This window comes from Epinephelus fuscoguttatus, linkage group LG17 (genome assembly GCF_011397635.1).
Source record: "Epinephelus fuscoguttatus linkage group LG17, E.fuscoguttatus.final_Chr_v1".
NCBI lineage: Eukaryota > Metazoa > Chordata > Actinopteri > Perciformes > Serranidae > Epinephelus > Epinephelus fuscoguttatus.
The window spans coordinates 613,001-625,562 of NC_064768.1; the positions used below are offsets into that span (position 1 = coordinate 613,001).

The window sequence follows — 12,562 nt, forward strand, 5'->3', positions numbered from 1 at the left end:
CGAGGATGGAAAACTAGGATTTGTCCAGTGGAAGTGGGGTGTAGGGGATTCTCCATGTCGATTGACCATTTATGTGGACTGGAGAAGATGGGGGCTTGTTCCTCCTATAGTCCACCACCATCTCCTTTGTTTTAGCTACATTGAGCTGCAGCTTGTTCTCCTCACTCCACTGAACAAAGCTGTCGACCAGGCCCCTGTACTCCTCATCATGTCCACCCTCCACACACCCGACAATGGCTGTGTCATCAGAAAATTTCTGGATGTGACATGAGTCTGTGTTGTAATTGAAGTCGGATGTGTAGGTGGTAAAGAGGAAAGGGGAGAGCACTGTTGGGGCTCCAATGTTACTCACCAGACGTTCAGACACACAGCTCTGCAGCCTCACAACCTCGGTCTGCCTTTCAAGTAATCCCCAATCCATGTGACCAGAGGAGCCTCCACCTTCATGGTTTCCAGTTTGGTCTTTAACAGATCAGGCTGAATTGTGTTAAAGGCATTTGTGGAATCAAAAAACATGATCCTCACTGTGGCGCTGGGTCTGTCCAGGAAGGAGTAGACCCTCTGCAGCATGTGTATAATTGCATCATCCACACCTACATGGGGCTGGTGCGCAAATTGCAGTGGGTCAAGTGATGCACGCACCTTTGGACTGAGGTATGCTAGGACCAGTCTCTCCATAACATTCATAATATGAGAGGTCAGTGCAATCAGCCTGTAGTCAGTAAGGGCAACAGGATGCAACTTCTTGGGAACCGGGACCAGGCATGATGTTTTCCAGATGGAGGGGACTCTATAAATGCAGGCTCATATTGAACAGGTGTTGTAGTACTTCAAACAGCTGACTGGCACATGCTTTCAGTATATGAGGGCTGATGCCATCTGGTCCAGCAGCCTTCCCCTGGTTAAGTTTTGAAAGTTCCCTCTTCACCTGGTTAGCTGTGATGTATAGTCCAGTGGGGCATGAGTCATGGACTGCACTGGCAGTAAACAGGGCAGTGATAGGGGTGAAAGAGACAGAGGTGGGTCCAAGTAGGACAGGCTGCAAGGATTGGTGGGGGGCAAAGAGGTTGAACTGAGTGTAGTAGTAGGGGGACTGCTGGTGGATGAGCCTGAGTCTAACCTATTGTAAAACTGATTCAGCTCATTAGCCCACTGTATGTTTCCCTCAACTGCAGCCCCACCTTTCCTCTGGAACCCAGTGATCCTCCTCATCCCACTCCCTGACCTCACTCCTCTGTAGTTTTTCCTCCAGTCTCTGCCTGTAGGAGTTTTTACTCTCCCTGAGTCTCCATTTTAGTTCATTCTGTACACATTTCAGTTCTGTTTTGTCCCCTGACCTAAATGCCCTCATTTTTTTCATTTATTAGGGCCTTCAAGTCACTTGTGGCCAAGGTTTATTATTTGGGTAACATCAGATCACTTTAGTGGGAATAGTGGTATCAGCACAGAAATGTATATAATCAGAAACACAATCGGTAATGCTATCTGTGTCTTCCCCACGTGGTTCATAGAGGGCATTCCAGTCAGTAGCCTCCAGAGCCCCATGCAGAGACTCCATGGCGTCATGAGACCATTTCCTCACTGTCCTAGTTATGGCTGGTTGCTGCTTAACAACTGGCCTGTATAGTGGAGTGAGCAGTATTAAATTATGGTCTGACCTGTCTAATGGGGGGAGGGCAGTGGAACTATAGGCATTTTTAACATTTGCATTCAGCATATCCAAAGTTTTGTTTTCTCTAGTAGTGCAGTTGACAAATTGGCGGAAGGTGGGGAGTGTGGAGGAGAGAGGGTCGTGGTTAAAATCCCCTGTGATGGTGATGAAGGCATCAGGGTACCTTGTTTGTAGGCATGCTGTTACGCCATGGATGACGTAACACGATGCCTCTGCATTCCCGGAAGGGGGAATGTAAATAGTTACTGTGATGACAGCGGTAAATTCCCTCGGGAGATAATATGGACAAAGTCCGATGACAATCAACTCGATCTTCGGGCTGCAGACATGCTCCTTGACAGACGTGCCCAGGATGACACCACTTAGAGTTTCTAAACACAGCAAGTCCCTCTCTTACTTTTTGTCGTTTGCTGTGGTGTCTCGGTCTGGGCGGACTGTGTGGAAGCCGGGTATGGTCACATTGGAGTCCGGTTTCTGTTTGTGCAACCATGACTCCGTGAAGCACATTATACTGCATTCTTTGTAACCCCTCTGTGTCTTGACAAGCGCTTCCAGTTCCTCCATTTTATTTGCCAAGGATCTTACATTTCCCGTGATGATAACCTGATGCAGGGTTTAAATCTCCTTCTCTTCATCCTCCGTTTAACACCCACTCTACAGCCCCGTCATCTCTTCCTCAACTCCTCCGGGATTTCGGGCTTATGAGCTGATCCCGTATAGGGATCATTCAGGTATCAGGCAACTGACAGGTGTAACTGAGCTCAGCTGGAACCTCATCAAGGGACGCTCCACCCGCTACTCTATATAAAGGTGTTGCCACATCACGCATGTGTGAGATACCATGGCTGCTTTACAGCATATTCTCGCTGCTAAACAACAGCGTCGCCGTGTGTGAAGCCAAACCGTATATGTAAATGCATTTGTGCGTCAGCACTTCAGCCCACTCGACGTGCTGTCAGACCAGGCTGTCCAAATGAAGTACTGGTTGAGATACATGCCTCACCAACTAGTGTCTCCACACATCCGGAGGGCAACCCAGTGCAATTTCGCCCTCAGCCCGGAGGTGCAGTGCCTGTCTGCACTAGTTTTTACACAGTGGGGAGCTTCCTGGAAGTGGTGGGAGATGGCACCGGCCTCAGCAGGGCGTCTGTGTTTTTTTTGTTTAAATATAATACATTTCCTTATGATTCTCTTACCAAGACTACTTCTTATTTAGCTGTAGTCTTGTTTTTATCATGAAAATAGGTCATCAACAAATATTTATCGTCTTAGTTTTTCATTAGAATTATTAGAACACATACACACGAGCAGCAGGGAATTAGTGTGTTAGGTAGCAGCGCTGTATGTGACTTATGCGCTGATTAAGTGGTGGGTGATCGATTTGCCTGACATTGACTGATGTAGTTTCAGCACCGCGGTAGTGGCAAGCTCCTCTTAAGAGCTTCTTAAAGAGCAATCTTAAGAGCGATCCTAAGAAGGGCATTAAGAACGCATCTAGCGACCCTTCTTACCAAAGATAACTTAACTGTGCTCTTAAATCTTAAGATTGATGGATTGTTCATTAATATGCACTGTCCTCTTCAAATAAAAAATAAAACTGGGAAACGCAGTCATTATTTGTTTATTCTCGGAATTCTAACAATAATGCAGTATCAACCGGGAGTTTACAGTACAACTCTGGGAAGTTTAGTCCAATTGGAGCTCACTGGATAAAAAATGTGCATTGCATCATATGATGATACAATGATTGTGTCCATGCAATATTCATATGATATATTCACAGTATTGTATCACAATATGGCAACAGTCTTTACTGTGTGTCGCATAAAATGGCAGACTATTTTGATACAAACCCCCCATAAACTTTGAAAAAAGGAGAAAAAGTATCTATCATAGCCGCATGAAGGCAAACACACACATAAACTTTTATGTGTTGATGTATGTGTTTTATAGCACTTTTCACAGATAAAATCACAAAGTGCTTTACAGCAATAATAAAAAGCAGTAAAATACAGACAGAGACAACACAGAAAACACACAACGGCACAGAAAACAGATAAAGTCACAGAGGCCCAAAAACATCAACTTCAGTAGAAAGCCTGTCTAAAAAGATAAGTTTTTTAGTTTAGGGAATTGTAGTTGAATTGTGTAATTGAGTGTAGTGGGAAAAAAAACATGCAAAACTGACGATAAGAAATACAAATGAAAAAATTAGGCTATTACTAATGAACACACTATCTGATGACTGTAACACAAACAATGTAGTTTGTGTTTACCAAACTTAAATTTGAACTCGACCATCATTACAGTACAAACTGCAACTGAACCTTTCTTTATTTTGTTAAAGCTATAGTGCGTAACTTCTACAGGTCCGTAAATGTCCGTTTCACCCAAGCCACTACTAGAGGAGATGACACAATGCTGATTAAGCCGATCAGCTCCTCTAACATCTCGCGGTATTTTTCAATATATATATTTTTAGTATTCGTGTAGACTGGCGACATTCCCGCGCTGGCGCACAGGAAATGCTTCCTCACAACAAGAAGGGAGGGGGAGGACGAGCGGAGAGTGTCACAGCAAGAGGTAGAGCGCAGGTAGAAAGAGAAAGCAACATGGCGGAGAAGCGGCCGAGACACGGTTCAGAAGTGGATCTTACCACAAAGAAAAAGCCTGGACATTCGGCTGAAGGTCTATTAGCAAAGAAGGAAAGTGACCGACGGAGAAGGCAAACAAGGATTTGTATTGGCGTCGCTTTTCCTCGGTGGAGAGCCCTGAGGGAAGACATTGGGCTGAGGGCAGACACGGATGTTGCCTTGCTGCTGTTGGATAAGTAAGTGACTTGGTTTATAATTATATTATGAGTAGTATGTGTTGCTGTTACATGTACTGGACCTAGTACTTTATTATTTTCTTGGAAATGGTGCTATGAACGTAATGTAATGTTAGCAGCCTGGTGTTCGCCACATTGTGTAGCATTGTGTACACGGTGTGAAGCGAGTGTTACTCTGTGTACACAGTGTGTGGCGACTGGCCAGTGTTACTCTGTGTACACGGTGTGTGGCAACTGGCGAGTGTTACTCTGTGTACATGGAAGTGCCGCCGGCTTATTAGTTGTAGTAACGCATTATCCGCTGGGAGGCAACAGAAGTTATGCACTATAGCTTTAAGTACGTGTTTGGTTGTATTTACCTCAGCATTAACATTTATATTGCCACCATCTCCAATTATAGCAACAAAGTCAATGAAAACTGCCATTTTCTTAGTACAAATCTGGCCATATGTTTTTAAAACTGTAGCTAATGTAAGCCACATTTACTGGATGGCACCAACACAGCTCAACTCCTCTCAACTCACTTAAGCCCTGTTTCCATTTCCAGCAGTACGTTACAGTTCAGTTCGGTACTCTTTTTTTTTCTGTTTCCACTGCGAAAAAGTGTGGATGGTACCAATGGAACCATTCCATACTGTTCCCATTTTTTGGTACCCCTTCTGTTGGGGTACCTAGCAGACAGATCTGATACTAAAAGGTGGAGCTGTGAACACTGCAGTCCGTTGATTGGTCAATAGTGGACGGTCACTCTGCTCAGGGTTGAGTCGTGGCTTTTTTAAGGCTTCTGTAATTTAATTAGTAGACTGTAACTATAAAATGACAGGATGTTTTCCTGCCTTTTGCAGCAGGTGTAGTCGTAGAAAAAACATAACTAACTGCCGTCGACTATTAAGGTGGAACGTTAGCTTGTAATGTTACTCAATGCATGAGGTAACGATGTGAATCAATCAACATACCTTAAATATTCCATATGACAACTCTGACCATTACTTTAGCTTTTATATGACATACACTTTTAGTAATGAGTGGATCTTTAAGTGTTTATATATATTAATTTTGTCCAGGTTATGTGAACTGCATATATTCTAATCCTCACTCTGAGAAAAAAAAGCATAGCAGAGTGTAGTTCTTGTGAGCTACGGACTACTAAACCCTCAAGCTTGCCTGATAAGGACTAAATGCACAAACCCACTATTTTTAAATATCCCATGGGGAAAGACTCACTGCAGCCTGTTTTATCTTGCTCTTAAAATGTCGGCGTACAACCCCTTTCTGCAGACAATAAACGAGGTGCAGACTTCCATCTGTGTCACCGGTGAAGAGAAAATACAGTGAGTGCTGGACAGATCAGTGAGTGACAACAACCCCACCCACATTTAAAAGTACTGTTTGCGGTGGAAACACTAGGGTCTAGGTAGACTCACAAGTCAGTCTTTAGATGCTTTGCTTAACTAAAGACTGATGACTTTCTCCCTTATTTTGTGTTTAGATGGGTGGATACAATTTCAGAGTTTAAAAAAACTCCCTACGTTGCAGAACCAATAGTAAATCTGCAGGGCGGTCCTTCGGTGGCTCGCTGAACTCTTGTGCTTGTAAACATAGTCCCACTAGAAACATGTGTAGCGGTACAAAATGGCTCAGCCGTGCTCGCAGAAAACGCCGTCAAAGTTAGTGGATGTTTGTCGTGTTTGTGGCGAAACATTCTCGCCAGCTAAAAGAAACAAACATAATTTTTTACAAGGCCATGACTCATCCGTCCGGCCGGACTATAGATGGAATCGCCTTGTTGTTTACAAATACTTCCAGGTAGAAAACCAGGAGAGCTTTTAACTATATATACACTGAACAAAAATATAAACGCAACACTTTTGTTTTTGCTCCCATTTTTCATGAGCTGAACTCAAAGATCTAAAACTTTGGATCCAGATCTAAAACGTGGTCTGCGGTTGTGAGGCCAGTTGGATGTACTGCCAAATTGTCTGAAACGCCTTTGGAGACGGCTTATGGTAGAGAAATGAACATTCAATTCACGGGCAACAGCTCTGGTGGACATTCCTGCAGTCAGCATGCCAATTGCATGCTCCCCCAAAACTTGCGACATTTGTGGCATTGTGCTGTGTGATAAAACTGAACATTTCAGAGTGGCCTTTTATTGTGGCCAGCCTAAGGCACACCTGTGCAATAATCATGCTGTCTAATCAGCATCTTGATATGGCACACCTGTGAGGTGGGATGGATTATCTTGGCAAAGGAGAAGTGCTCACTAACACAGATTTAGACAGATTTGTGAACAGTATTTGAGGGGAAATGGTCTTTTGTGTATGTAGAAAAACTTTTAGATCTTTGAGTTCAGCTCATGAAAAATGGGAGCAAAAACAAATATATATTATATTTTTGTTCAGTGTATTTAAATATACGTATATATATATATATATATATATATATATATATATACACAGTACAGGCCAAAAGTTTGGACACACCTTCTCATTCAATGCGTTTTCTTTATTTTCATGACTATTTACATTGTAGATTCTCACTGAAGGCATCAAAACTATGAATGAACACATGTGGAGTTATGTACTTAACAAAAAAAGGTGAAATAACTGAAAACATGTTTTATATTCTAGTTTCTTCAAAATAGCCACCCTTTGCTCTGATTACTGCTTTGCACACTCTTGGCATTCTCTCCATGAGCTTCAAGAGGTAGTCACCTGAAATGGTTTCCACTTCACAGGTGTGCCTTATCAGGGTTAATTAGTGGAGTTTCTTGCTTTATCAATGGGGTTGGGACCATCAGTTGTGTTGTGCAGAAGTCAGGTTAATACACAGCCGACAGCCCTATTGGACAACTGTTAAAATTCATATTATGGCAAGAACCAATCAGCTAACTAAAGAAAAACGAGTGGCCATCATTACTTTAAGAAATGAAGGTCAGTCAGTCCGGAAAATTGCAAAAACTTTAAATGTGTCCCCAAGTGGAGTCGCAAAAACCATCAAGCGCTACAACGAAACTGGCACACATGAGGACCGACCCAGGAAAGGAAGACCAAGAGTCACCTCTGCTTCTGAGGATAAGTTCATCCGAGTCACCAGCCTCAGAAATCGCAAGTTAACAGCAGCTCAGATCAGAGACCAGATGAATGCCACACACAGTTCTAGCAGCAGACCCATCTCTAGAACAACTGTTAAGAGGAGACTGCGCAAATCAGGCCTTCATGGTCAAATAGCTGCTAGGAAACCACTGCTAAGGAGAGGCAACAAGCAGAAGAGATTTGTTTGGGCCAAGAAACACAAGGAATGAACATTAGACCAGTGGAAATCTGTGCTTTGGTCTGATGAGTCCAAATTTGCGATCTTTGGTTCCAACCGCCATGTCTTTGTGAGACGCAGAAAAGGTGAACGGATGGATTCCACATGCCTGGTTCCCACTGTGAAGCATGGAGGAGGAGGTGTGATGGTGTGGGGGTGTTTTGCTGGTGACACTGTTGGGGATTTATTCAAAATTGAAGGCACACTGAACCAGCATGGCTACCACAGCATCCTGCAGCGACATGCCATCCCAGCCGGTTTGCGTTTAGTTGGACGATCATTTATTTTTCAACAGGATGATGACCCCAAACACACCTCCAGGCTGTGTAAGGGCTATTTGACCAAGAAGGAGAGTGATGGAGTGCTGCGGCAGATGACCTGGCCTCCACAGTCACCGGACCTGAACCCAGTCGAGATAGTTTGGGGTGAGCTGGACCGCAGAGTGAAGGCAAAGGGGCCAACAAGTGCTGAACACCTCTGGGAACTCCTTCAAGACTGTTGGAAAACTATTTCAGGTGACTACCTCTTGAAGCTCATGGAGAGAATGCCAAGAGTGTGCAAAGCCGTAATCAGAGCAAAGGGTGGCTATTTTGAAGAAACTAGAATATAAAACATGTTTTCAGTTATTTCACCTTTTTTTCTTAAGTACATAACTCCACATGTGTTCATTCATAGTTTTGATGCCTTCAGTGAGAATCTACAATGTAAATAGTCATGAAAATAAAGAAAACGCATTGAATGAGAAGGTGTGTCCAAACTTTTGGCCTGTACTGTATATATATATATCACATTTTTCACATCACTGTATCACCGTTTAGACTAATCCGATGTTTGTAAAGTCTATAAACAAAATGATTGAACAAACATTACTAACGTTATTTCTTAGCCGTTAGCGGTGTCTGTAATAGGTAATAACTCATTAAATGGTCCGTGAAAATACTATTTTTTCCAGCGGATATCTTAGTTACAACATGATTGAGCTAGCAAAGCAGTTTTGTGTTGCTATGTGTGGTATTTATTCAGTTTTGGGAAATCACAATGTCTAGAAAGCATCAGTGACTGCAGCTGACAGGGACAGCTAACAGCAGCAGCAAAGCTAACATCAGGACGTCATCTGTTAAAAGCCTCATGTTGTCGGATACGACATGAAACTACTCCAGTTAGCTCAATCATTTTGTAACTAAGACATCCACTGAAAAAATATTTTCTTCACGGATGAGCACACGTTTGATAAAACGGAGTTAAATCTCTCGGCATCCATTTTCAATCTCTCTGTGTGTTTGTTTCCTTGCGGACAAGAAAAGGGAGAGTGCACATTTCCGAGAAGGCGTGTCCTTTTCAAAAATGCAAGAGGCGTTGCTTTGTTGCCGGCCGTTTTTGCTGGTGTGTTCAACACACTTTAGAAAGGAGTGTCCCCAGACTATCAGAAGGCGGAGATCTCTGATTGTCTGGTGGCGAGACTAGGATCTAGGTAACACGTCTGAAAGGTTGCTTTTGGTTCCAGAGGTACCATACTGAAAGTGTTTGGTGGAAATGGGGCTTTAGAACCGCTCTTTTTTGGATTTCCATTGGCAAAAGTTGTGGATGGTCCCTGGTACCTTTTTTTGTACCTCCTCAGTCAAGGTTCCAAGCAAGCTGACCTCATACTAGAAACAGAGAAGCAACCGTGTACTTTTGTTCACTCAAACAAGATTTGAAACAATGACAGCCCCATTCCTCTGTGTATGGTGGCTGGGTTCAGCGTTAGGGCATCTGATCAGGAGGTCCTGGGGCAGATCCAGAACACACTGGGGGGATTAGGCTATATATCTCATCTGGCCTGGGAACGCTTCAGGATCCTCAGGGAGGAGCTGGAACGCGTTGCTGGAGAAATGAACGTCTGGAGTACCTTGCTCAGCCCACTGGCACCATGACCTGACCCCCAGTAAGTGGATTAAAATGAATGGATGGAATTTATACAGCAAAACCTGGACTTAGAAACATGTACTGTGTTGTGTTGAAGATGATGTCATGGCAGTGTCACGTGATGGCACTGTGACAGCCAGTTAAGAGTTTTGCCTACTGGGGCATCAGTGGCTTAGTGGATAGAGCAGGTGCCCCATGTACAAGGCTGTTGTCGTAGTGGCCCAGGTTCAACTCCAGCCTGTGGCCCTTGCTGCATGTCATTAGCCCTCGCTCTCTCCCCCCTTCACGCTTAACTGTCCTATCTATAAAGGCAAAAAATGCCCAAAAAATAATCTTATTAAAAAAAAAAAGTTTTGCCTACACTGACAGGGTGCTATCTGCACTGAGAAAAGCATCTGGTAACAAAAGTGAGTCGGAGTTGAGTTGAGCCAAAGCAATGCCATGAAAATGAGGCATTAGATGAAAGATATACTATTGCAAAATTTCCTAAAAAAAACAAAAACAAAAGAAGGACTCATATTAAAGTAACCCCTGTGACTGATCCACTCTCAGTGTGTGGTGGTGTATTTATTTGCAGAGACTCTGCCTCTGCCTGGATTTTCTTCTTTTCTTCTCATTTTGTTGTGTTCGGGATGTTCCTGGGCACAGCAGGTGAAGTCTGGACTTTCTAGAAAGGGTGCAGACGAACGACCAGGTGCCAGAAAAAAACGAGGCTTAATCTGAGTTTGGCTTTCACCTTCACTTTCATGGGCGATACTCCTTACTAACAGTAACAGACAATTCCTGCATAGTATACCTTTAATTTGTAGAGATGTAAATAGACATTAAATCTGTCTCTGTTGATCACTGTTAAACAATTTATAATGTGAAGTTAAAAATGGTGTTTTTAAACTATGTATTTCATTTTAGTTTAGAAACTGATACTGCTATTTGAAGTTTATTTATTTTCCAAGTGATACAGTAAGTCGTGATCATTGGCTCAAATGATGGGCATTTTAGAGCTGTTAAATAAAAACATACATGTCCATGTGAAGCTGTTTTACCTCTATGTCAGAGATGGCAGATTCCAGTGCACAGCTCCAGTTGACCAAAGCCTCTGAGCGATAAAGCAGACCAGAGTCACACAGCCTGACAAAAGCCTCAGTCACAGCCCTGCTGAAACCCTGAAATCACATTTTAAAAATGGTCAACAGTGAAAACAGCTCAGAGATGCTACTATAAGCTCATCACTCTTTATAGCCGATTCTATACTTTGATATACGGAAGCATGCAATAACAAGATTATATTATATAAGCTTGGGCAGCATTTTCCCGACACGAGTCCGAGACAATTATAACAGAGCCCGATCCGAACCCGACATTACCAGACATAGTTATTGTTAAGGACAGTGTGTAATTGACCATCAAAAGACTGCTGTTATGCACAGTCAAACATGGCACTATGCACACACTCAATAGGAGCGGAGCCTGTGTTGCATCCCGGTGTTGTCACGTAAATAACAAATTCCAACACTTGAATAGGCCATAGCACAACACAGCAGCATGTCAAGTGGCCGAACCCTGTGTCAGGGTATTTTGAAGTAAGACTAGAAATATATAGTGCATTGTCGTTCAGAATAAAAGTGGAAAATTATAGGAAAGGTAATGTAATGCGGCATTTTTTTCAATCTACATGAAAGCACAGACTATTAACTGGTGAAGAAGAAGAGCCTCCATCTCAAAATACCTCTCCTGGCCTGTACATCCTCACAAGTATACAAATGTATTATCAATCATATAGGAAACATGTTGGTCCAAATGAAATTGTACTAAAATGAATTTTTTAAAGTCGGACTAACACACCCAGGTAATGTGATTGGGGGTCGAATTCCTCCTGCGTGTATACAGTCAATCGGACCCAAATTGACCGAGGTGTTCTGCACATGCTCCAGGAAATCGAAGCATTAACAAGCTGAAAGGGGGCATATCGCCACCTATCGTAGTGAAGTCGGACATACTTCGGTCAATAAATTGATTCCCCTCCCATGCTCGTATACTGGGACAAGGACAGCAGTCCAATTGAATGGCCTAGTCGAGCTTTAACCATAGTGAGCTATAACTATAGCTCGACTATACTGTGCATGTCAATGCACAATGAAGGGGGGATGACATGCAGCAAAGGGCCACAGGCTGGATTCAAACCCGGGCTGCTGCGGCAACAGCCTTGTACATGGGGCGCCTGCTCTACCACTAAGCCACCGACGCCCCGATCAGAACAATTTTTAACAATCACACTGAAATTTTATGTGTACACCACACATTTTCCAGCTGGTATAATAAGTGAGAAACATATGTGGCTGGAATCTTACTGGATCCATAGTGAAACACGCTCTGCTCCAGTCCAGAGAAGCCCCAAGCCTCCTCAGCTGCTCGTAGATCTCTCCTCCTTTCCTGGGATACACAGGGACAAAAGCTCTCAGCTCTATAAAGCAAACATGGTGCAGACTTAACAGTAGAGGAAAAGTGATGATGTGAATGTGAGGACTCACTCGTTCTTCCATTTCCACACCTCACGTAGAAACTCCTGCCTGGTGAAGTCCTGTCTACGCTTCCCTTCTTCCCTCAGCAGTCTCCTCTCCACCACTGTCTAACACACCCACAAATGATCGAATGAAATGTAGTACAATAACTTTGTAATGACATTTTTAAGGGTTTCTTAAAATTCAGTTATAGATATGATATGAAGTCCATAGAAATCCAGACAAAATAAACTTCTTTACCACCTACTAATCAAACAACTGCTATGCTTCTTGTTAAAATGGTCACTATATTAACACAACTTTTCATTTGCAAAGCTGTTAGAG

The 12,562-nt window shown here is 43.1% G+C and overlaps 1 protein-coding gene across 2 annotated transcripts in view; it reads right to left on the reverse strand.

The window, feature by feature from the left end:
- The window catches only part of vars2 (valyl-tRNA synthetase 2, mitochondrial), a 104,670-nt gene that overhangs the window by 67,018 nt on the left and 25,090 nt on the right, over positions 1-12,562 (reverse strand). For both annotated transcript variants that reach the window (XM_049601536.1, XM_049601537.1), the window contains exons 7-9: positions 12,248-12,345; positions 12,068-12,149; positions 10,763-10,882 (exon numbers count right to left, since the gene is read on the reverse strand). In XM_049601536.1, the coding sequence (XP_049457493.1) occupies positions 10,763-10,882; positions 12,068-12,149; positions 12,248-12,345 (300 nt within the window). The remainder of the gene's footprint in view (positions 1-10,762; positions 10,883-12,067; positions 12,150-12,247; positions 12,346-12,562) is intronic.